Below are 27,242 nucleotides of genomic sequence, written 5' to 3'. Positions count from 1 at the left end.
GCACTTATTGCATAAGTCTACATATACATTTTCTTGTCTCTTGTTATGATTTATTGAGAAATATCCTTGGCATTAATTAATAAATAAACACTTCTTGCTCAAAATCATTGTGAATTGGTGTTTATTTCTTGGAAATGGCCTTCTTCGCTTGATATATTATCAACACTCAATTGTTGAAGTAGCTGGGTAGGTAGTTGATTGATAACACATAAGATGGCAGCGCCGTCGAAATACCGGTACTTCTAGTACCGATACTCCGGTAGTACCGCTAAAAAAATACTGGCCGGTACTACCAAAGTAGAAAAAAAATAGTATTCGGTACTACCCATAGAGCTCTCTATGGTAACCTTTATGGTACTACCGAATACCGGTATTTTTTGCCCATGCCTAGAGCGTATTGCCCGCATATTTCAATCAGTCGAAACGATATTTTGAGTGTTTCTTTCGCTTTTTGAACCACTTATGGGCACATGACTCGGAAACATGTGACACAACTATGTTCCCACCCCCCCTAATTACCCGCTTGATGAATTCAAGCGCCCAATCGACTCGTCTTTATTATTTACCGGCCATCAGTCACAACACTTCCTCAATGAAAAAGATACCATTACTTAACCTCTCAGTTGGAAATAACACACGAATGTTCTGGTGCCTATAGAACTGTGACTGTGATATATGATGACTGAGGAAATAGTTAATTACTAAAAGATAAGTATCATTGTGATGCATTAGCTCCGGAAAGAAATTGGAATCCTTTAGATAGGCAATTTCTCTTTTTATCTTTGCAGTCTTTGATCACTTTCACAGCTCCTGAGTTATTGAAATAAATGACTGAGTTCCGATTTATTGGAGAGAAACAAATTAAATGAGGCTATGCTATCGAGGTGACCAAGATTAATCGAAAAATACTTTGACATGATGCATCATACTTCCGACTTAAATTGATACGAAACAATGGTTTTCCAGAAATGAGTTTTTAAAATTATTGAATCCATTTTATCAGCAAAAACGTTGAATATAATTTTTCCACAGCCAATGACGTCTGTTCCGACGGTTCAAACGTACCGCGTTAGTTTTCTACAGAATATCGATGTTCGCTTTTTATTTCGCGCCAACTGCCTGCATGTTATGTTTACGTCTGACGGATTATTAGAGAGAAGATAAACGAGGAAGCCACCGAAATGATTTTAGAAGGCGAATCAACTAGGAATTTACTATCACCTTCAAATTTAGGAAAGTTTGATAGTGTATTTGAACGGACTAAAAGTGAATATAAAGACTTGAACGATCGATTCAGGCTTAAATCCAAAGAATATGTGAGACAATTCGCTCACATTTATGCTGTTCGCCTGTGCAAAATGAGGAAAATACTCGAAGACCGGAGTAAAGAAAAATGGGGTGAGTTTGTCCTTGGCGAGCTATTTTATTTATGATTCTTTTACTCATGTGATTTCGAATTTACGGTGCAGTATTTTACAAGTAATTAGTGGAAGTTCTTATATGTTCATGCGTTTCACAATGTTTTCTCTTTTGTTTGTTTGGTTTAAATTGCGGGGAATACTTTATGGGAAACTGATTCCGTGAACATTTTCTAATTTACAGGTGCGAAAATACCGATACGGAAGCTCTTCGAGTTGAGGGAAGAGGACGGTGAGAAGTGCGTTGTCGTGGGAACTCTTTTCAAGCACCAGGAACTTAAGCCAAGCATTTTGAAAGAAATTAGTGAAGAAGTAAATAACCTTCAACGCTCTTAGAGCATTATGAAAATAGAGTTTTTCGCGTTTAATTTATATGTTGTAACACTGCTTTCCTTTCGCCTTAATTTAACAGCATAACCTCCTCCCCCAGCCTCCCAGGCATAACTTTTCTGACGATTCTGATCAGTTGATTTTGGAGGATGAACTGCAGAGGATACGCTTAGTTGGCAAAGTTGACATTCATAGTGCAGTTACAGGTGGAGTAAACAAGATTGATTGCTTTATTCTTGCGATTGAAAATATCTTCCATATAAGTTGGTCGAACTATTTCCTTGACGTGGTAATTCTATTCACCTTTTACGCCAACAGGGGTTTTGTGTGCAGTCCGTGGCTATGAGAACAGCGATGGTCAATTCGTCGTGGATGACATTTGTTGGGCTGGGCCACCTGATAAAGATAAAACTAGCTCTTCCAAAGTAAGCATTCCACCTTCATTAGGAAATACCACACCTCGGTGAGTAAGCGGAGAGTTTTCAATGGAAAAGAGTATTTTAAAAAGTGTAATACATGGAAAATTACATGAAGCTAAATATACCATATATACATACAATACCTCAGTATTGCACTATATACCCACACAGCACAGAGATATCCATTGATGTCTTATGGGCATTCAATCGAAAAATGTCAAATGGTGATTAAGGTTAAAGTATCATGTATAAATATAAATAGTGAATGAAAAAACAAATAACATCCCAAAATGAAATTAATTTAAATAATCACATTTACAGCAAAATACCTCAAATTCAATAATTTTATTCATTTTTCTATGCCAGGTTCTTGGTCTTTGTTAAATAAATCATGTAAGCATGTAAGTGACTCTGCGTATAACATACAAGCAAAATTGCATGAAAAGGTTTTAGATGCCATCGAAAGACGTGTTTGGGGTTGAGAAAAACCATTTTTTAGGCAGGCTTATTCACTATTTCTGCACGTTATTCTCCATTTTTGAAATGCTTTTATAAATGGATTAAAATGCTTTCATGAAGTGTTTGTGCTATCTGGGATGTTTACGATCACAATGAGCATTTTACGATCTCTACGCGTGAGATCGTGCAAAAATAAACCATTTTGAACTACACCATCTAGCCAGTGGCCGTTTTGTGCTGTGTGGATAAGTGGTTGAAAACGTTGCAAGTAGCATTTCATGGTTGACCCATTTGCATGCATCCGCCCACCCACCCATCCCCTCGGATTCCAATCGACCCCAAACACAGCTGACTTTTAAAGGATTTGAACACATTTGTAGTGTTGGATTAAATAAGACATTCAATAGAGTATTTTTTGGATGATTTTGATCAAATTTTGATGTGTTGTTAAGAGTAAGCTGCTCTTGCATTTGGTCGAAGTATAAATATATTTCTAAGGCGATTTACAATAGAAAAACATTTACAAATAGCCACTTATTGGCAGCTACTATCACTGTACACTATTTGGTCAAAAAATCACAAAAAAAATTGTAAGATAGCTGCAGGATCAACTGATAGATATCACTATGCATTTGCGTACCCGTGCGCTTGTGGTGTTTGTGGCCAGCTTTAGGCTGCGTACTCTTGTGGATGCGAATGGGTTGACTTTGCTTGAGTTGTAAAATAGTGAAAATTAAATTGTAGGTTGTAGTCAAAAGTTACCCCTAAATCATTTTAAAATTGACAATATTCAACGTGGTGAGTGCAATGACAGTATGTGATTAGAGAATGTATTTTGATTCCCAAATAATAGATATGTAGAAATCGCAAAGAAAATAGTGGAAATAATAGTCACAGCCTCAAATGTTAGTTGAATCAGCTTATTTATAAACACCTAATTATTATTATTTAAACAGTATTTAACCTGAACACTGCATAAATTAAAAATATCAATAATATCCCAACATTTGGAATTATTGTCTTTTATTATTCTAGATAGCATTCTGTGATTATGTTGTGCTTCAAAAAACTTTTGTATTGCCTTTCACTTCACCATATTCATGTTTCTGATTTTAGCACCAGGTACTGGAGGGATTTTTTATGCTCTTAGATCATAGATCCAATCTTTAGGAATAATGACTACGAAAGGAAATTTTAACAGTATTTTAGTATAAAATTGTTAAGTTGTGGTGATGTTCACATTTCCGTAGCATTGTTGTTTCTTAAAGTATGATGCTATGATTGCTACTGGTGTAAGCTACAAGGTTACGATGAGGGTGACCCAATAGCAGCTCATTCTCAGGAAGATGACACAGGGCATTGCTGAGAGCATCATGGCCAAGTGTAGGATATGTAGTGAATCTAAAAATTGCACTGATATTCCAGCTATGTATTTATGAAGATAAACCTAGATGTGAAAAGGCATTGAGTGAACGTATGCAAGAATGTGACTAAAAATTGAGAATTACACAAACTAATAATTTTTTATTATCAGTAACATTTTTAGCTGAGGCATATTTTCAGCAGAGTAATTTTTTTACAACTAAGTATTAGTCAGTATAAATAGAGCCCGTTTCAGTCAAAGTTCTTATTAAAATTACATTTCACTAACAATGCATCTTTTCCTTAAGTGTTAGATGTGTTGGAAAGTTTCATGCATGCCCAGACATTGGGAAGGCAGTGTTGGGGGTGGCTGGCAGCTCTGCTTATCATGAGGAATATTTTTAATAGATACAATTTTGCAATGTTTCATTAAAATAAATGTTACTAGTTTCAGCTCGCAGAGGCATGTGAAGGTGGAGGGCCAATTTTGCATGAGGAGCACAGGCTTGAATGCCGATTCTTGGGATGGAGGGGTGAGGTGGTGGGAAACACACCTCAGATGGGAGCTCTCTCCTCTCAGCCCCTAGATCTCCCCTTTCACGCTTCCTTTCCTCTCTCTCTCATTGGACGTTTTAGGCCATGGGAATTCCTCTTCCCGCCACCCAACCCTTCTCAAGCAATCCGTTTGTGCTCACTCATAACCACGAGATCCCTCAATAGAGTTCCAAAACATTTCGCTCTCCCCTTCTCCCACGGTGCCTATATTTGCTCCCCCTCCTTCCAAACACCACTCACCCAATCTGCTTCATCCCTCTGTTCTCTCACTTCTAGAACCTGTATTTATGTCAGTGCTAAAGGCAAATTAATTTTCTTCCGTGAGTTTTAAAAAAATGGAAGAGTGGAGAAGTGTAAGTGTTCATATTATGGACGCCTTAGACTCTGTCAAAATATTTTTATGCTTACTAGCAACAGTTCTAATGTGGCTTTGGATTGACTCGAATATTTTGTTCACAGCTATATCCTTCTTGTGTCTGGATTGGATGTTGCTAGCCTCTCTGGAGATTCTCTTTTGCCGATGCAGATGCTTGCTGATTGGGTGACTGGAATGAGTGGGGACCCTGAGGAGCAAGAGCAGCAGATTCGGGGAATTGTTCGTATTATTATTGCTGGTGGGTACAATGTGCGGGAGAATTAGTGTAAACTAGGGACGTGCAATTCTTGTTACACTATCAGTAATGTGCGGTCTGGGAGACCACAAGATTATTCGTATTTAAATGTCTCAATTAAATGGAAACTTGAAGCTTGTACGTAGTGGAAGGGCTTCATATTACTGATGAAAGATACTTTGTTTCTTCCACTCAACTATCCAAGAAAATAATTCCATTGTACCCGAGAAGGGAATAATTCAATTGATAACATCTGGACGATCACAAATTTTAAATAAATGTTAATTTGGATGCATAAATGAAGTTTTGGTGATTAACACTCTTGAAAATATTTTGATCCCTAAGATAGCAAATGAGTACAGTTTGAACCTGACTTGGAGATGTAAGCATAAACGGTGGAGTTAAGGTGCCCATTTGCTCTGGATCCTTCTTTTACTTTGTTTAGCCAAACCCTCTGCCCTAGAGAAGGGGGCAAAAGCAGTAATTGTTGGTGGTACAAGGTGCTAATGGTTTTGGTTTGTGAGTTGAGGGTATGCGACACAGTGAAATTTGACCCCTTTGGTTGGTTGGTTGTGCACAGTTTGAGCTGAATTTTATGAAATATTTAATCATGATTTTAATCTTTGAATTCAATCCTTTGAGACTACTAGCTATGTTCTGTGAAAAGTGAATGATCAGAAAAAGTCCACATCTTGAGTGCAGAATCCAACCTGCCGCCTTTAAGGTTTGGTCTGTACACATTTACGTTTGAAAGTGGATAGTTAACTCACTGCTCCACTGAAGCGAATGTTTGTTTATCCAGTTTCAATCCCAAGTGTGTTTATAAGTGGCGTGGCAAAGTAAACCCCATTCCAGGTGAGACGTGGGCTACGACAAAAGAATTTGTGCTCGTTGTCGACACATTGTGATGCATTTGATTGAATTTTACTGATGTAATGGGTTTTGGTGATTAAATGCTCAGTTTGATTCGCTGAATATTTCCAACTTCTTATCACTAAAAATGTTCCTTTTGTAAAGGATATTAGCAAAAGGACCAAAGGTGACACTATAATCATCATTAGTCATCAGTCCTAAGATTGGTTTGAAGCAGCTCTCCATTCCTCTCTCCTATCTGATAGCCTTTTCATAGCGCGATGTATTTCTTCTCTTTTACATCCTTTATAACCTGTACTACGTAACTCATTCGGGGCCGTCCCTTGCCCTTCCTCCCTTCACCACACGTCTTTCTAAGATTCTTTTATTCGTGCCACTATGCCTCATAATGTGGTCCACTAAGTTGTCCTGTCTTCTCCATATGGTTTCTAGAAGACTTCTCTTTTCTCCCACTCTTCTTAGCACTTTCTCGTTATTCAGACGGTCGATCCATTTTATCTTCATCATTCTTTGGTTGCACCACATTTCGAATGCTTCCACTCTTGACTTATCTGCTGCTGTCAACATCCAAGCCTTGCTTCCATAGAGAAACGTGCTCCTTATCTGATGAATTGTTTCCTTACTTCTATGCCTGTATTCTCAGCTGTAAGAAGAGTCTTCTTTTTGTACAAAGCCCTCTTCGCCTGCACTATTCTACTGAGTATATCTTTCTTGCTTTGTCCATTGCTGGTAATTTGGCTTCCCAGGTAAGAGAACTCGTTCACCTCTTCAAGCTTATGCTTTCCTAGGTTGATGTTTGTCTTAGCCTCCTCTCTTTTGCTGCATACTAATATCTTAGTTATCTTTTTGTTAATTTTCAGCTGATATCTGGTCTTTGTATTGGTGTCATGCATAATGAAATGTCGCAATATGGATAAGTGGAGTTTTCTGAGATTAGGTGTCCCTCGGCAAATGCCCTCCTCAGCAGGCGTGTATTGTAGGCGTTCGCCTGAAGGGACGAAGTTTTGTGTGGGCTGAAGCTCATTGCGCCACCCCTCCCCTGGCCCACCCCTCCCCTGGCCCACCCCTCCCCTGGCCCACCCCTCCCCTGGCCCACCCCAATGTCAAAATCAAAATTTGCTGGCCAACTAAAGTCAGCCATTTTAATGAAACTTGTTTGTGGCCCTTTAACAAGTTGAGTTAGATTACACATGTGTTGATTTTTGCTTGCATGTACAAATTAGCTCATCTGGGCTTCTCTAAAGTTAATGTGTAAAGTGTTTCCGGCTCCCTTCTTTTGCAGGCAACTCTGTGTGTGGAAAAGTGGGAAGGAAAGCAACAAGTTCCGTGAGTGCCATCATGGCTCCTATAGGTGGCGGGGCATCTTTCCGAGGAGTAACTGGCTCATTGAAGTCTCTGCAAATGTGTGACGACATATTCACCCAACTCGCTGTAAGTGACATTACATTCTCTTATTAAATCCTTTTATAATGAATACTATGAATATACCATCCTTGCTAATGATTTTTACTGGCCTGCATCAATGTCTTTAATATCATAATATGTATTTGGTGAGTTATTCATTCGTTCCTATGCCTCTAATAATTTCTTAACTGTCTTTAAATTTGTTGAGTCATTCAAACCTGGGCCTAAAAAAATAGATGTGCCAGCAGATGTTGTTGTTAACCATGAGCTGTGTGAGTGGGGAATTTGATTCAAATGATGGAGGTACATTCTCAACTCAAGTGGTGTCTGAGGGAAGTTGCTGCACTCTCTTTAACCTGTACCCTCTTCTCCGTGTACGTGAGGGACTTTCTATTTTATGTACATATGTATTTCAGCAACGGAGTCCTACCACCTCGTTCAAGGTTTTAGTTTCAATTTAATGCGTATGCATATACATACTTTGTTGTGGCTGTGCGGAGTAATAATTGTTGGTACTGTGGTGGGATGTAGTGCAGCTAGGAATTAAGGCAAGGGGGGCTTTAGGCGCAACTAGACCTGGGGTGTGTGGTATACCCTCCAGGGTAAACAGGAGGTACGGGGGCCCTCTCACAGAAAACTTTTAAGATAATTGGTTCGAAATGGTGAGTTTTATGGCTTTATGAGGGATATTTTATTAATCCTTACACTCTTCTGTAAGTGCATTAATCAAATTAAGTAAAATGGATTAAACTTAAAAGTTTCTCTCAGCTCTGGGGGAGTTTTATCCCCCTAAACCCTCATCCCTGTGCCACTGGCGCATGTGGTGCTGAAATGGAGGGGAATGGTGTCATGCATTATCTGGATGGAATCATGAACTTGTCATAGGTGGATGTTGTGTTTTGTAGTAATGATAATGACATCTATACGTTAAAATGAAACATAGTATGAGACAGTCAGTGGTAGTGTGCCTCATAAACTCAGCAAAATAAAAATGAGGTTTTGGGAGTTTTTGTGCTGGAGGAGAAGTGAAAATCCTCAGTGTATGGTGCGACTCGTTTCAATTCCTCTAAGGAAACGATGCCCATATCATCAAATGGTGCAATTGCCCAGGTGGAGGTTGCTTATTAGCTCGTTGAAATCAGGTGAAATCTAGTGGATGCGTACTTCTTAACCTTTTGAGTGCCACACGCTTTTTTGTGGGAACTCCCAGAAGTGCCATTGGTACCTATTTTGCTAATTTCGCACACCTTTACTCAAAACTTAATAATTTGCTTATGCATTGCTGCTGTTTTTGCATAACTCTTTTTGTATTTGGTGTTGAATTCTTTCTTTTAAATCAAAATAAAAAAATATTGGCTGTTGTTTTTTGGTAAACACAATTGTTGTAGTTTAATTTTCAAGATTGAATAATTTAATTTTTCACTTTTGACCCAAGAATCGACACATAAAATCCTATTTTCATGAACAAAACGAAAATAAATGTAAAATATCATTGTTTTTATAGAAAACAGTCACATAATCGCAAAGAAAACTGCTCGCATTTTCAGTAAATTTTTATTTTATTTTTGCAATGTTTGTTGCATAAAATTCAGGGGTTTCGTGTTATCTGTCAAATGGAAAATAAATTTCAAAATCAATTGAAACCTTTTTCTTGAAAATGTCTTTCCAAACCAAGGGATTGAGTGAGAATTAGTGGACCAGTAGGAAAGAATGGATTTTCTTCTCGTGATGCCCATTTCCATAAACACCGCAATAAAAGCCCTCATTTTCTCCACTGTGACTGGATGCCATTTCTGAATTTTCGAATTTGGTGAGATTCTATTATGTGAAGTATTCAGTTGGTGTGCTTTACAACCATGTTCCAGAATGTGATGTCAAAGTAGAGGTTGAATTACACAATTGGAAGAGAGTTTGGTGGCGGTAGACGTTTGGGCCCAGGAATTTTCAAAAATTCAAAATTTGGAGTCTGAAGTCCAAATCACAATTGCCCCGAACTTCAACGAATTGTGGAGAGTGATCACTGCTTCCACTTCCTCTGTCAAGTTCATCAGAACTGTCGCTATCATCACTAAAGTCAATTATTACCGGTCTCTTCTTAGCAAAGAGTATCACACTTTCATCTGAGTCTGATAACGGTTCCTCTTCACTCTTGTTTCGACGAGAATGGGCGCTGTCCTCACTTCGCACAGAATCGTCGTCATGATCAATTAGCGAATTTTTAAAATTCAACTGATCTGTCATCGTCAATACCAGGCGCTAACTCAGTTCTCTATGTTGATGCCACTTACTAAGCCATAGGGCTACTTCAATTTCGAAGAGGTAAAATGCGACTACATACCCACTCGTCGCAGAATGAAACTGGCTATGAGAACAAAACTGTGAGCTTTATATAGATGGGGTAATTTCATTGTGTAAACGACAGCAAAACATTGTGTTCTTTTATGCTCACCATCACCATAATTCAATTACTACAGCCTTAGATACCATGAAAACGAGGTTGGAAATTGGAGTCACATTGTCGACTCGGCACCCCAGCTGACCGATACACAAGCTGTGATTGGTAGCACTGTATCAATCGCGTAGTATCTTCCCCTCTCTCTTTCAGTGCTAAATATCAAAGATATGATTTAAATGGCACATTCAGCAACAAATTATATCTTTTGAAGTATCAGAGCAGAGATATAAACCTCGTATCTTCCTGTAACGATCATATATTGCTTGCACTCTGAAAAAGAATGCGATGCGCTTCGCAGTGGATAAAATGTTTCAAATTAGTTAAAATGAAATAGGAACTAGCCAAAAATAATACCACTGATACAAATACAAAGCAGGGTATATGAGATGAAAGTCAGTTGATTTTAGGCAAATAAACAATGTGGCTTATGAAGTGCAACACCAAGAAGCTGTTTCGTAAGAACCAAAAATGGCGCTCGGAAATTTCTGTCTGTCATATGGTCATATAAATTTACAAATATGTTGATCATTGCAATCAACAGTTCAAATTATAATGCAATTTGGTAAAAAGTAAACTGTTTTGGTATTATGTACAAGTTATAATATTAAGTGAATGAAAAAAACATTGTTTTAACAGTCTTCATGACAGACAATGATATATCGTCGTTGGCACTTCTGGCGCATTCTGCAAACAATGCTATATCGTTGTGTGGTACTCAAAGGGTAAAGAATGCCATTGTTATGTTGCATGGAGGGTGTTTTTGTTAGTACATATTGGAAAGCCTTTACTAATTCAAAACTTTAATTTAATTGTTGTCTTTGACAATTGACAACAAATAAAATCGTATAATTTGGAGAAAATTTTATCAAAAACATTATACTTTGAAGATGTAAGTTGAAGGGGGTCTAAAATCAGTGGTTTTGTGGTTTGGTATCATTTATCGTTTCCATTTATTACTATAATTATGTGGATAAATGTTCCTGTACATGTTGTGTGTATAGGTCTATGGTAGAAGTGAAGACCTCATCAAGCACTGAGTTTTGTAGTGGGCGTGATAAAAATTTCCTTTTGAGTGCCCACATAGTAGGAACATGGACTAGGAATGAATGCTTTACTTGAATGGTGTACTGCTTGCTCTGTGTCAGCTCCATCTCCACCCTACAGCTTTTTATTCTCATATTTTCCATTTTTATTCTAGGAATGAATTATTGTTCTGGTGAAATTCTTTAAAGTGTGGTCAAATTTCACCTTTTAGAGTTGAATTGTTTCTAGATTTCCATCCCCACATCTTGTGATTGCCATTTTACTCCTATCTTATTTTCTAATGCATCATTAGCTACTTTTGTCACTACTACTAAATCTGAGATTCCATATAGATCAGAGGTACAATTTTTGTTTGATTATGTTGCTTTTAAGTTAGAATTGCCCTAATATAATCGGTGTGTGATGTATCAAGTCTTAAATCTTCTCAATGATAGACAATGGTACTTGTGAATTGGTATATTTCTGTGATATATTGCTTCAGGATGTACCCTTAAGCTTTTATCGTTTTGACGAAGGCATTCATTATCATATTTTTATAATCACTGTAATTATAGTGAAACATAACTATAGAAATGTATAATGATTTTTCCCAGGCTTCTGTTCCTATTGATTTGATGCCGGGTGAATTTGATCCAGCCAACTTCATGCTGCCCCAACAACCTCTTCATCGGTGTCTCTTTCCACAGGTTTGTAAAGTATAAAGAGTTTTTTGGGATAATGTTGGAATGAGGAGAAACTAGTGTTAGACTTGTGATGTTTGATCTATTTTTAATTATGAGCATTTTTAGGAGGTTTAATTCCAATTTGTATTCATATGTTTTAAAATACTGCTTTCAAAGATGACATAGGGGAGACTGGGGCACAGTGGGACACGGGGTACAGTGGGACACGGGGTACAGTGGGGCAATTGATTTATTTAAACAATTTACTCGGTCAAAGGGGAAATGTATTAAAATTAAGGAGGTCATATCACGAGGAATAATACACAAAAATCTCATTTCATAATCTTATGTAGCTTCGCGTAAATGTTATAATGTTGTTTGCTATAATTTTCGTAACTTTCATGTTGTGGGTATTAATGCAATTCTCCTAATTATAGCAAGCTTCATGCTGAAAGACTTGGCAAATACATTATTTAGAGACTTTGCAATATTTTACTAAACATATTATACGAAAGTAAAATGTTTAAAAATTTTCTGACAAATATAAGACTTCAGGACATGTGGGGCGCAGTGGGACAGCTGAAATTGGGGCACAGTTGGACAACTTGGATTGGGGCACAGTGGGACAACTCGGATTGGGGAGCAGTTGGATGCCAACTTACAGCCCAGGTGCTTCAAGCTATCAATCTCTGTAACCTAAACGCACTCAAAATTCTCACTTAACCTTACTTTATAGTGTTTTGGCTCCATATTAATGCTTTAGGAGTTTAGGATTTGAGCAGTACATTTCAATTCAACAATGTGAGGACAAAACTACAGAATGGCAACAGCAATGAACATAAGAAAAGTAAAGCCGAAGTGAATAATTAGTGTGAACCCCGATCGTATGCAACAATTTGTCTACATTTCCTGAATCCCACATCCATTTTATAGATGTGCTCTTTGTACGGAACAGTTCAGTCTTGGCCAAAAGCAAGCTTGAGGTAGTGAGAAGAGAGAGTCTCATAAACATTAGTTGCTGCGACGTTTCTCCTTTCTACAGGCCTGCTCATCAGGAACATTCAATGTTTTTCGTGAAAGGAAGAGTAGCAGGAAATTGAAATTTAGTTTTTCAAGAGAATTTAGAGACAAGAATGTTTTTTACATACTATCTATTTAATGCAAAGTATTTATAAATTGAATTTTTGAGATTCGTAGCTTATAAAATAAATTACCACCATAGTGAACTCTGACTTACAACTGCAGCACAACTGCACCACACACCCTGCGCACAAAATAATTAGCATATGAGTTTGCTCAGAGAAATTGAAAGAAATACCCGCCAACCTGCGATCAGAAAGAAATCGCTGATGATGGTTTGTTTTACGGTTTTATGAAGCGGAAACCTTCGATTAGCCTTCGGAGACCAGAGGCAACCTCACTGGCAAGAGCCATTGGCTTCTACCAGTAGGTGAAGTTACCTCCTCTCAAAGAGGTTCCTCAATGACATTATGCCATATTATCAATGCTCAGGTTAATACAATTCCTCCACTTTTTGTGTTATCTAGAATGAAATCCTCCCAAAAATACTGTTTAAGTGTCCCATAGGATCAGTAGATACCGCAAACCCTTCTGGATGGATGACTATCAGTTTATTTTTGCTGGTTTTAAAACATTTCATCATTCATGCAAAATGCTTTAAAGAAAATCCTGCATTGCTAATTTTAGATAACCATGAGTCATATATTTCTGACGATGCTATTGAGTTAGTAAAAATAAATAGGTGGTACTTTTCACTTTGTCTCCTCACTGCAGTCACAAACCGCAGCAGTTAGATAACTGTGTGTTCGGCCCTTTGAAAAAATATTAAAATGACCGCAAATGGCCAATAATCCACCCAGGAGAGAGAATAACAATTTGCAACTTGGCTGAGTTAGTGGCCGTACAGCATATAAAAAAGCATTTACATCTAACAATACATATTATTTCTACGTTGAGTGCAACCGGGATATGCCCTGTTAACCCAAGTATTTTTAATAACAAAGACCTTGCCCAAGACACTGTCAAAGATCAGTGTGTTGCACCTTTAGAATTTAATTTAGTACCCGAGTAGAATCTCGAAAGCCCAGGACATCCCGGGTTGAAACTTTGTTTTAGAGGGCAAAGTTGTCACCCCCTGAGGAAATACGTCCAACATCTATGAGGCTAATATCTAAAAATACTATACAAAAGAAAAGATATGAGATACCTACGAATACACCAGTTAAAAAGAGACTGGAATATTAATATCATCAAAGGAAAGGGAGAATAAAACAGCCTCCTCATAAGAAAATGTTGAAAAATGAGCGTTAAAAATGTCAAGAAAATTTAAGATTTTCACATAAAAGGACTACAAAAAAGGATAGAAAATGGAAGAAATAGCTACAATTTTATAATAAAGTGACTTAATTTACCACAAAGGATAATTGACAGAACTATAGACATTAAATAATTAAATTTTGAAGAAAAAAATTGTGACTTAACGTTTATAATTACATACATGACTTCAAATTTTCTATCAGCTGATGTATCTTGAATAAAACTTTCTTGATTGATGCGTTTGCTTGTATGTATATTTAACATAATAATAATTAATTCATTTCTACCCTTTGTTAATTTTAACTTTATATTTTATTAACAAATGCAAGCCTGTCCCACTCTGCCCTAGGCTGGGGCAGAGTGGAACACTTTTCAACAAAGAAGAAACTTTAGTATTTCAACTTTTTTAAGTCAATTGTATTACTTGCGGATTTTTTTATACGCTTTAGAATATACTCTCCAAGCAATGGCACCAAAAGTTTCCATTTTCCAATAATTCTGTGGGAAATAAAAATGAAATGCTAAAACTGTCCCACTGTGCCCCAGTCTCCCCTACTTCTGTGTGTCTGTGCAGGAGCCTCACAGCCTCTCATTCATATGGTGTTTAACACTTTTAATCCTTACTTAAGTTTGCTAGTTACTCGACTATGACTTGTTTGAATTAACGTTTTGTCAGGCACATTACATTTTGGAATGCTAGTGGTCAGGTTGTATTGGGCATATGCCATTTAGCCATTACTATGTTAAGTACGTACATTGAATAATTGTCTTCTGAGATGCAAAATTAATTCATTAGAAGGTTAATTTCTTTATATGGGGCATCAATTTGCCTATAATTTTTAGTAGAAGCTTTATTTGTATGTATATATGACTTGATGCACCCTTTTTTATTTTATGTTTTGGGTTCCATGGTAAAAACATCTTCTCAGATTGATGTATTTTCACAGTGAATGCAGATATTTTTGTAATTCTTCATGCAGAAGTAATTTTCACAATTGTTACATTTCATTACGTCTTTTTTCTGCCACATGCATAGCGCCTCTCTTGAGCTGCAGCTCATGTTCTTGTTTCTCCCTCCCCTCAATCAGCTTCTGATGCGTAATTTGAGTGTTAATTGTCAAAAAGTTTTGTCAAATTTTAAAATCTGAGGGTCCAAGATTGACTTCGATTGGAAGAACAGATAATAAATGAAAGAAATATATGTACTTTTATTATATAATATTATGTATTTCAATTTTTACGCAGTAAAATTTCATGAAATCACTTGTTGGGATTTTAGTTCTTCCTCCAGTTTAAAATCCTCAGTATCTTGAAAACATTTATTTATTTATTTATTTATTCGCTCCAGGACATGCAGTTACATGTATAGAGCAAGTCAAAATAGAGGAAAATAAAATATACATAGGTCATAAATATATATACAAGTACCAGTCAAGTATTCCACTTCAACGAAATAAATTCATCCACAGAATAGAAGGAATTACTGAGGAGGTATTTATACAGTTGGGATTTGAACAGTGAAAAGGGTTTTGTTTCCCTTAATTTATGTGGGAGGCAGTTGAACAATTTCACCCCTGCATAAAGGGGGTTTTTACTAAAGAGGGTGAGGCTATGAGTGACCACCCTAAAATCCCTGGACGCTCTGGTGTTATGATTATGTACATCAGCATTAATTTCAATTCCAAAGAAACTTTTATGGAGACAGACAAAAATAACAGTAGAATATATATACAGACTAGGTAATGTTAGTATTCCTAGGGATTTAAAGTGTGTCTGGCAACTACTTCTCCCTGGAGTGTTGCTTAAGATCCTGATGGCCCATTTTTGAAGTTTAAAAAGCCTCGTAGTATGGTGAGAATGGCCCCAAACTACTATTCCATATTTCAATCGGCTATGAACATGGGCATGGTAGACCAAAAGGGCTGTTTTAATATCTGAGAGAGCTTTAATTCTTCTTAATAAATAACAACCGGTTGCCACTTTGGTGCAAAGATTGTCTATATGCACTTCCCAAGATAATGTTTCGTGAACATATAGACCTAGGTACCTAGTTTCTGCCGAAGAGCATAAAATTTTACCATTTAGCCTGAGAAGAGGAGTACAAATTCTTTCCCTCTGAGGAGTACGAAATTGTATAAAAGTAGATTTTTTTTCATTGATAAGAACTCTATTATCAACACACCACTTATTCATTGAACTGATATTTTGTTGCACTTCATCATGGTTGAAGTATTTAGAGAACAATAAATGTGCCGTATCATCTGCATACATGACCACTGTCCCACCATTAAAATAAGAGGGGAGATCATTAATGTAGACAAGAAAAAGAAGAGGACCTAAAATGGAGCCTTGAGGTACACCTCTAGTGACTGCCAAAGGAGTAGAAGATGTGTGAGAACCAATACCAGAAGAGTAGATACTTACAACTTGGGATCTAGCACTTAGGAAAGATTGTATCCAGGTATTGGCAATTCCAGAAATCCCATAACTATTGAGTTTGAGAAGTAAGATTCCATGATCAACTGAATCAAACGCTTTTTTAAGGTCATAAAATACACCTGTAACAGAGTTCTGGTTGTCAAGTTCAGATATCAGTACATGAATGAACTCCGCTAAGGCAGTTTCAGTAGACCTATTTCTCATGAAACCAAATTGAGATTTTGAGAGGATGTCAAATTTTGTTAAGAATGATAACAATCTGTTGAAGATGACCTTTTCAAAAACCTTAGAAAACACTGAAAGGACTGAGATCGGTCGGTAATTATTTATATCTTGGGGGTCACCATTCTTAAAGATAGGAATAACCTTAGCCACTTTTAATTTATCAGGAAAAATTCCCAGAGAGAGAGACTCGTTAACTAAATATGTTAATGGGGGTATTATTGCCATTTTTACATTTCCTTTCCACAGAGAACCTGGAATGTTATCAATGCCAGAGGAGCGTTTCCTACTTATTTTAACAAGTATATTATTCATTTCCTTCTCATCAGTGGGGTAAAGAAAAATAGAGTGGGCTAAATATCCCTTGGAGTGAACAGCGTTGGCAGGATACTTAGATTGGTTATAGGGAGTAAGTAGATTATTATTGACATTCAGAAAGTTAACATTGAACAGGTCAGCTATAGCAGTTTTTTCTGATATTATTGAACCTTCATGAAGAACAGCACTAATATTAGATGAAGAAGTTTTAGAACTACTACTGTTTTTAATGATATTCCAGGCAGCTTTGCATGGGTTAGTAGCAGAACTAATGATGGACATATTGAATTTTCTTTTTGTCTCATCAATCAAAATTCTATGTTCACTTTTTAGAGTTTTGTAAGCTCTTTCAATTGACTGAGAGCCACTTGATTTTAATTCATTAAAAACCTGCCTTAAACGAGTAGATGAGGCTCTAATTTCATCTGAAACCCACTTTTTCTTTGAGTTAGAACAAGTCCTCACAGCTTTTAGAGGAAAAGATACATCAAAGCAATACAAGACAGTAGATAAAAAGTTATCAAATTTAGTATTAAAATCATCCCCGCCATATACTGATTCCCAGGACTGCTGCTGCAGTAAACATTGAAAATATGCTTGGGATGAAGGTGAGAACGATCGTTTATGATAAGCATGAGGGTTCTTAGGGTTTGACCAACATTGAGTATTGATCTCAATCATTTGGGCTTTGTGGTCAGAAAAGTGTGTATCAATGATAAGACTTTCAGTAGACGGCATATCTAAGAAAATATTATCAATAGTTGTGGATGAAGATTGAGTTACCCGAGTAGGACAAAACACAGTAGGGACAAAATTGAATGATCTTAGCGAATCAAGTAACATCCTCGACTGGGTGGATTTCAAGCTGAAATCAATATTGAAGTCCCCACAGAGAATTGTGTTCTTAGCATTCTTTACAAAGATTGGAATAACATTACTTAACAAATCCAGAAAAATAGAAAAATCACCACTAGGAGATCGATAAACACATACAATTGCAATGGCAGTGCCACCAATGTCAATTAGGATTCCACAACATTCATAGTCACGCTCAATACTTGGATTTATAAATCGAATGTTTCGTACACTAATAATTTGTTTAACAAGAATCAATACACCACCATTTTTGCAAAGAGTTCGACAATAGGAGGAGCAAATATTATACCCCTCGATTTTGAAAGTACTTAACTCATCGGAGTTTAACCAGTGCTCCGAAATGCAGACAACATCAGGATCATGTTCACTCAAAAATAATTCCAGAACATTAATTTTGTGCCGTAAGCACTGAATGATTAGGTGTAACACCTTCACTTTAGTTTTAACAGTATTAGGTTCACTTATAGCATTGCGCGAAGCAGATAAGGGAGCCTGACCATTAGGGGTAGCTAGTCACAGAGGGTTTGCATTCTAGTTCTTTCCTCCTGACCATTCTTCGTTGACTAACGTTTGCTCTTATGTTTATGTCAAGCAACATGGGTCATGGGCCCAGTTCTATTTTGGCTCCTTTTTTTTTCCCATTCATCTTGGAAGGGCGTTGCCATGAAAGTGTTTGTACTTCTGATTTCAAGGTTCCTCTCAACACTTCCCTTGCGCATAACAAGTACATGTGTCCTGCCATTAGCTCGTCTACTTGTGTTTCAAGTTTGTCTTATCATTGTTTGTATATGCATTCATCATCCTGTTGGGCACAAGAATAAAAGTCCATTTTAGTCTACTGGTTTATCTTGATTGCTTTCATGATTACTGAGAAGGCTGTACAATATGGTGGTTCAAAAAAAAAAGAAAGTGCTCATGTAGTACATGCCACCTTGCAATTTGGTCGCAAATACCTAGAAAACTATTTTTGCAAATTTCTGATTGCTACAATCCATTCCCCACACGGTTTATTTTTTGCCGTCAACTCCCTTTGGGCTGCTAACATGGATCGGGAGGTGTGCATATTTTTTTTTCCTTTCTGCAAATATTGGAGGTGTGTCCTAGGATTTTTTAATGCACACTAAATTAGTTCATTTTGTTTACTTTCATGAGAAATACGTACATTTCCCATCATGAATGTATAGTGTATATTTTAAGTTCATTTCTAATTTATAGGTCGTACATTTTTACTCTGGTTCCATTATGGCTGCACTTGTGCCCAAGAGGAAACAGCTCAAGTGCTGCTGCATAATTCAAGGAGGGTGGTCTCCCTCAAGTGAATGTATTTTTGCTATAAATTGTGCTCTTCAGTGATTTAGTGCCCCTGCTCTACTGCCTGCTCAAAAAAATGATTTAGATTTGTTAAAGAAACTTATCTTTTTCAAATTACGCTTCAAATATGTAAAAGCAGACATTGAAAATACTGTAGTAAATAGGGTTTAGGACATTTCTGGTATCTTACAATTAGTAAGGGTCTGGTGCCTTTGGCATTCTATGATGATATGTTCATGGGCCAAGTTCAGTGGAATAAGCAGTGTTCTCGAAAAAAAGTTTGCCCTAGCAGTGGAGAACTGAGGTGTGATGCAGAGGTGGGGAAATGAAGGGAGACATAAGAAAAGTTTTGCTCAGACAAACTTATTGAATTTAAGTTAAAAATAATTTATTTTCTTCCTCGTCAGGTACATACGCATAAGGATTGATTATAGTGAACAGATTTGATCTGAGTTGAATGGTGAAGGCTGGTTGTCACTTTGTACCATGTGCCATTAGGCCGGTGCTTATTTTTCAAAATTGATCCAATTTAAAAATTTGTGATCTCAAAATGTGCAAAGTGGTGAGAAAAAAATGATGGAAAAATTTCAGGTTCGTGCGTCGTCGGAGGGGCCTAAATGCAGTTATTTTGAATGTTGAGTTTTTTGACCCAGATAAAAAGTTTTCTAAGGTAAACATGATATTTTAGATTCCCCTGGGCATATCTTTCAACCATTTTGTCGTATCTTGATTCCTTCATGCCGAAACGCTGCCTCAAAGGCGCCCACCACGTGCCCCCATGGCTTCACCTTACGTGCTGGCAGAGTGGATCTGGAGTGAGTAATAATGACAAGCCAGGGACAATATGATTCATTTGTCAATGCAAGTTTATAAAAAGAATACCTTAAGTGAAAAGGAGGAGGAAAAATAGGATTTTCACTAGGTGAATGTGTTGATGCAATTGATTGACATCTCGTTTCTTTTCATGCATAACTATCAAAGTTTACTTTTTGCCATTGGGAAAGCTTTTACTGTGGCCCTTTTACTCTATCCATCTCCACGTGTTGGTTTGCACACTCTTTGTGACTGGTGAGTAGCTGCAACAATTCTTAGGTGAATGTGAAGTTTGTTAGAAGTTAGCCAAGGGTCTGTAAAATATCATGTTTACCTTAGAAAACTTTTTTTCTGCGTCGAAAAACTCAGCATTCAAAATACATAACTGCATTTAGGCCTTATAAGCACTTTTAGGTGCCTCAGGCACGGATATCCAACGTCGCACGAACCTGAAACTTTTTCATCATTTTTTTCTCACCACTTCGCACATTTTAAGATCACGAATTTTTAAATTGGATCATTTTTGAAAAAATGTGTGCCTACAATCGTGGGTCATAGCAGTAAGTACTGAAATTGCACATTGGCTTGATGTGTGTATGGTCCTTTCGGATTGCACCGCATCCAGCTTTGCAGGTGACGACAGTTTTGCAGTTGACGACAGTTTTGCCAGTGATCATTATGGCGTGTTCAGGTCAAAGGTGCTGCTGTGCTCTTTTCTTGGTCTTTTGTATCCCATTCTGTCTAACTGCCTACTGATTGGTTGCCTCTCTGAGTGATCTCTTCCCTGATTGGTGGAGAGTAATGTTGAGTTGGTTCTTAAATTTTTTTGGTTCTCGGTACTGGTCCGGTTCTCCCCCATCAGTTTTCACTTCTCGATACTCGGTTCCAAGGACGAACTCTTATTATCAGAATTGATAGCAAATTTAAATGAACAACCACAACAAGTGAATGAAAATAATTCCACTAAAGAGGTAAATTATCAGGAAAGCTCTGTAAAAAGTAAGATGGTCTTCATAATTTTATTTAACAAGTAAAAACTTTAAATAACATGTTGTAAAAGATCGACCAATATGTCACATAACATCAGGCAGCCTCTGGTTCTTTCTCCAGGTTTTGATTTTAAAAATTCAACATTTTTACCACATCTGGGTCCAATGTATTCTTTTTGTGGCAGAAATATTGCCTGCAGTACTACTTCAGGCATTCACTGAAAACAGTGGTGATCGATGTTGATTTCGAAGAGCCGTGCGAAATATGCTTGGATACACAGTTTACGTATGTACTGCGTAGCATCAGGATCATTAGTGAAACTCCCCCAAATTCTGATGACATCATCTGTTAATTTGTTGTAACTAGTGAGTCAGTTCAAAATATATTCTGTCATTTGCGATGTAGCTTAAATTGTTACTTAAATTGGCAACTTATTCGCATGCTTCACTGTCACAGTTCTTATAACCTCAACAATAAACTGCTCAACAAGCCAGTGCAGAGACACCATGGATAAACTGAGTGGCCGTGAGCAAAGGCAAAAAAGTAATGCAGTGTTGCATTCTGCAGGGTAACCACACTTTTCGATGCCTTGCATAGGCCTTTAACAACTTACGAACATAATCTTGAAACTCATCTTGCTCGTATGTTGAAGAATTACTGTATATGTATACATGATTCAATCTTAAGACCACTTTCAGACGAAATGATTTTCTGCCGGCTGCCATTCACGGCACTCAGCGTTGCAGAGAGTCATCTCGTCTGAAGGCTGCCTGAATTTTACTTAACCGACGGCCGGCCAAAAGTCTTATGGTCTGAAAGCGGCCTCAATGTAGTATTGTCTGTATTTCATGCTGTAGACGGCACATCGCCGGGCCAGTTTGAAATGGGCGCCGTGTCGTCAATTGCACTATTCTACTCGTTTGAAGACTTCCATGGAGACACATGGTAAGTTGAAAGAATGGCGCGGTACCATGGACGGTAGCTGGCGAAAAGTCATCTCCTTTGAAAGCGGCTGCGGCTATGGAAATGTTACAATTTTGGTGAGAGCGACAAACTGACGAACCCTTAAATGCTCGTGTTAACAAGCAACTCTCAAAAGAAAAAAATGTGGATGCCATGCAATCGGAAAGTAATATGTACATGCATTTTTTAATCTTTTGTTTTTTCACTTTTTGGCCTCGACTACATTGCAGACCATTCTGGATTTGGGCGTCAAATCTAAATTCTCGCCACTGCACCGAGACGGTTTCAAAGAACTGACTTAATGCAATCGGCTCTTGATACCAGTTCCACAGGCTAAGAACCGGCAGTACCGAGAAGTGGGTGCCAGAACCGACACATCTCTAGTGGGTAGGATTCCCTGTCTCTCAGTTTATGTTGTTTTGAGCATGCAAAACACTCGAAAGACCAGCTTCATGGAAGCCAGTGAGGAGAAGCCTTTTTTTGGTAAACAGATGGCTTGCAGTGTCTAACCATGAAAATGCCTTCTATTTTGGCAGTCGAGTCGCTATCCCACCTTCCACGGGGTGACCAACCCTCACGAGTGTGAGATTGGTGGGAAACTGGTTGTCGGTTCCTCGGGCCAGCCCGTCGATGACATTGCACGCTTCTCCCGCCTTGAGGACCCACTCGCCATTCTGCGATCTTCCCTGCAGTGGGCTCATCTTGCCCCCACATGCCCAGACACTCTACGTAAGTACATACCCTCGTGATAACCAATTTTAGCACCTAGCACCGAAAGTGCGCACATGTTCTAGAAATCTCAAAATTAAAGTTTTTGATTCTTATCACATGTTTATTGGGAAACCCATTGGTTTGTTGCAACCCCAGCTATTTGCTTCTTCTTGAGCAGTGATGCTGCTGTGGGGAATGAATGGGCATAGACAATGGGCTGGGTCACCAGTTTCTTCAAATTGTTGAAATTGATGGAGATTCAAAAATGAGGAAATCCGTATTTTTCCATTTTTCAATGCATGCATCATCTACATTTCAGCTATTTTGAGCAAAAGGTTGATAGTCTGAACTCTGTTGCAGCTAAGTTGATGAGGTCACATGCTCTGGTGGGGCAGGTCACCCTTCTGCTTCTCCTCGGCCTCTCGTGGTTCATTGTTGCTTGCACCTTTGTGAGTGAGCCTTCCCTTCACACGTTCTCCATGAATGAACTAAAAGTGTAATGACATCACCAACTCATGAAAAGTGGGTGATCTTCAAAGTTTTTATTATTCTTACCTTATGAGGCCTCTTACCTGGGCTACAAAGTTGCGATGAGACCCAACCTATGAGGGTGGGAGTGAGTTACGACTGCGAGTTAGTGAGGGACCTCTAGCTCGTTGGCATGCAAAACTCTTGCAGAGACTTATCATTAACGACCAATGAAGAAGAAAAGGAGACCAGCAAGATGGAGATGAGAGAAATGAATGTAGGGACATGGACCATTAGGGTTATGATGAGGAGGGGCTGAGCATAAAATATCAGGAAGGAGATGGGGAAAGGGGAATAGATATTTTGGGACTGTGAGAAGTGAAATGGAAATGGGCGAATGGAGCAACAGGCACTGGGTGACATGTATGTAGTGGTGGGCAGGTAAGTCAATGAAGGGTAGCATTGGTAATAAGTGGGAAAATTGCAAAGCTTTAATGTTATAAATGAAACCAAAAACATTTTTAAAATATAACCCATTACTCCCCACAGTATGTTCTAACTTGACATATTTTTAATTTTCTCATTTTTTCACTGATGGTGGAAATATGTAAGATTTAAAAAAATTGGAAATTATGTTTTTGTGCCTGACTGGAAAATTACTTTGAGTATGGGCTAAACATTTGTCATGGCTCACCAAGACCATTGGGCCAAGAGTCTTTGAAATATCTCTCAGGGACTGATTTACTAATTATTATCCTGCGGCACATGTACTATGTCCTACGTGAAGGGAAAATGGAAACTCACTTACTTGGGGGAATTTTAAGATTTTGCAAGAAGAAGTATTTTGTGAGAGTTAACAAATATAGTTCAGCACCAACTCTGTTCTCAATGATATTTCAATGGTGAATGATTAAACTAACAACCATATCCAATGCTTTTAATGGGAATGTCTATGGTTTCTGGTAAATTTGCTATCGAATTTATTTGCTACTGGGAATGCAATGCTTGCTTCCCAAATGTTAATGTAGTTTTATTGAAATTTATTAAATTTGTACATCCTTTTATCAAATGAAGTGTTGTTGCAATTAATACTTCTTCTGGCTGTGTTGTACAGTGCAACCTCGATATAACGACACCCCACGGTGCACTAATAAACACTCGCTATAGCGAATTGTCGCTTTACGGGAGGTGGAGCAAATAATAGCCAATATACCTGTTGCGGACAGATATACAGGAACAGGAGTGGTGCGGCGACAGATAAACATCTATCCGATAAACGTAAGCATAAATCCAGGCGAAAGGCGATGTTTTTTTGCATCACTAAATTTCCTTACTCAAATAACGACTAACTATTCAAACAATAATAAGCGCCGCACTGAATAAAAATCATGCAAAGCATTGTTTCGTCAATCATTATATTTATCGAACGACAATTTACCACATAAATTTGAGACTGAGCACTCCATTACCTTCATTTCTAACAGATCGCTAGCAATTACAGAGGTTAAGGAGTCTTGATGAAAGTCTTCCGGCGGTGAAACCCTCGCTATGGCGAGAGCCAACACCGAAAGGGTCTCGTAAAAACGAATGTTTTAACACGCTTATTATAGGGTCAATTGACGGTGCATCGACTATCTCTCGTAATAGCGGGGGTGTCGCTATAGCCCGTACTCGCTTTAACGAGGTTCCACTGTACTTTTAATGGTTGGTGTTTATCAAATCATTGATTGGATTTGTGATTTGAAGTGATTGCATTTGGTAAATTACAAATGTGATATCTGATGTGATTTGTTGTTATTTTGATTGATGAAGAGATGAGTTGAAAGCACATTTTCAGCTCTTCAATTCTTTGAGGATTTGATTAGGTCAATTAATTGGCTTTGTTTGTTCTAGCGTGCTACCCGTACTACGATGAAGACCCTTTTGTCATGACTCAAAAACCGGACCTCTATTTTGCTGGGAACCAGGAAAAATTTCAAACTGATTTCTACAAAGGTATTTAAATCTCATATAAAGATGAATTAGCAAATCTCTACTGAATGTATTAATTATACATTCCTTCTCTCTGTTCACAGGAACCAGGTTAATTTGCATTCCTGAATTTTCCACCAGTAAAACAGCTATACTCGTTAATTTATCTAATTTAGATTGTGAACCCATTACCTTTGATGTTATGGGATAATAGTGAGTTCATTTGAAAATTTTCTAAGGTTTGAGTTTCAGCCAGTGAAAAACTGAATTTTTTATAAAAATGTTTGAATTTAAGGAAAATAAACTATATGGTGAGAATTTTGCCTTGATATTTGTAAGGTAAGCTGTGGCTTATGTGGCATGCTGAACCAATTGGAGTGTGATTGAAAGTGTTTGTCAGATGTTACCTGAATTATCAACTTTTGATCATTTAATGTTAGCCAGCAATATTTTAATTCAAAGTTCCTTTCTTTTTAAATAGTTTCGTTTGATCTTTCAAGTAAGAGGATCGATTGGCATTCTTATTATTAATTATTTTGTGCATACCATCTCATTTTTAAAATTGCTAATTTTGATCCGCATATTTTTTTATATATTATATGAGAATAATCACCAGAACGGTTTGTGCCTTTGATGCGGCCATTAGATAGTCATGATATATGTACAGTCATTCACAGATAGTCAGACCCACACAACCAATCTGTATGTAAAATGGAGTGAATAAGAATATTTTAGTTCACTTTAAACTATGAGATGAAGCTTAAAATAAATTTGGACTCAATGGGACAACATTTAGAGGTTGTGCATCGGCTTGCACCCATGCAAAATTGCGATTTTCGGAGTGAAAAGTTAATGTTTTTGCCTACTTTCGAGGGAAAATGGTGTGAGGTTTGGTAGAAATGTGGCTACAGAACTTTTTTAAATAACTCTTCTCGTTCTCTCAGTCTATGCGAGCTAGGATATCCCTACACACCGGGGTTCTCTCTAAATATAAATGCCCAATAAATTTCAGAAATGGGATTCATTTATTTCTGATGTTCGAATGCTCATGCAATTGTCACATGTTATTGCGGCAAGGGGTCATCAAATAAGTGGAATTGGGTTGAGAATTGGGTTCGTTAGGCTGCCCCCAATTCCTGTTCCGTTTTGGGTTGGCCACCCTAATCCATGCTCCCTAATGAATAACGAAGTGGGACACGGCTTAAGTTTTATGGGGTGGAATGTATACAGTTCCTCAAGGAAAAATTTCTGCTGTGTAAGCCATTTGGAACTATCACCTATCTGCTTTGTAACCACTGATTTGTATGTGCTTTCGAACTGCTTTGGAATTGAAACACGGTACTCAGCAGTTCATGACGTCATAGCGTCCAACCATGTCATCAACTCATTTGTACACCTTTCTAACTCATATGTGACACATTTTGAACTGCTTTGGATTTCCATTGGAATCTGCTATGGAACACATTTTCAACCTTTGGAACTCATTTGGAATTAACATCGGAACTGATTTATACCACTCGTTCATCTGTTTTGGAATTCATTTGTACCAGTTGGTCACCTGTTTTGGAACTCATTTGTATACTATGCAAACTGCTTTGTAGCAGTTCAATATGGCTTCAAGAGTTTCCTTCAAATTTACGGTGATGTATTTAGAAAATATAGTAAAATAAATATAAGCAATGTCCCTTCCAGCTTGGCAGACTTGTAATGGGATTGGTACCATTGAAATGGCAGAGTGGGGGTAAGTGGCTTTGGTGGTCAAGAAAGTCCTCATCGAGAGCTTAACACCGGTCTCACGTGGTTGACGAGAATCATTCCGTGTCTATTTCTGAGTGAAAGGCCTTCGTTTCTGGATATTTTTCCTTGGAAACCGTCATGTTAAATATCCGAAAGTCCGACGCAAAATGTGAAAAAAAGCCTTTCCGGATACCTTGTCGCAATACCGCAGCATTGAAACAGATTTTCGAAGGAGGGATTCATATTTGGCGAAAAACGTCATAAAATTATACGGAACAAATGATGGAGATAAACCATTGCCCGGGTATCGGGAAGACAATACATCGACCGATACGTTTTATGTATATAAATCGATGCAAAATAATTCTTTCCCGGAAATATTAAAGAACGAAAGCATTGGAAAAAATACCGTAAAGTTCAACATTTATGTGCGAAATATGCTTTGAAAGCATAGGCAGTAGTTTTTACAATAATATTCTACTTGGAAATCCCAA

At 37.7% G+C, this 27,242-nt stretch overlaps 1 protein-coding gene across 1 annotated transcript; it reads left to right on the top strand.

Moving 5' to 3' along the window:
- Nucleotides 1-1,102: 1,102 nt before the first annotated feature.
- Nucleotides 1,103-25,324, top strand: LOC124156614 (DNA polymerase delta subunit 2). Its single transcript, XM_046531258.1, has 10 exons — nt 1,103-1,398; nt 1,603-1,730; nt 1,831-1,954; nt 2,067-2,211; nt 5,003-5,157; nt 7,310-7,458; nt 11,524-11,616; nt 22,398-22,590; nt 24,934-25,035; nt 25,116-25,324. The coding sequence occupies exons 1-10, from the start codon at nt 1,182-1,184 to the stop codon at nt 25,220-25,222; spliced, it is 1,413 nt and encodes a 470-aa protein (XP_046387214.1). The 5' UTR covers nt 1,103-1,181; the 3' UTR covers nt 25,223-25,324.
- The last annotated feature ends 1,918 nt before the right edge of the window (nt 25,325-27,242 follow it).

This window comes from Ischnura elegans, chromosome 3, assembly GCF_921293095.1.
Source record: "Ischnura elegans chromosome 3, ioIscEleg1.1, whole genome shotgun sequence".
NCBI lineage: Eukaryota > Metazoa > Arthropoda > Insecta > Odonata > Coenagrionidae > Ischnura > Ischnura elegans.
This window is presented reverse-complemented; position numbering and strand designations above follow the sequence as displayed.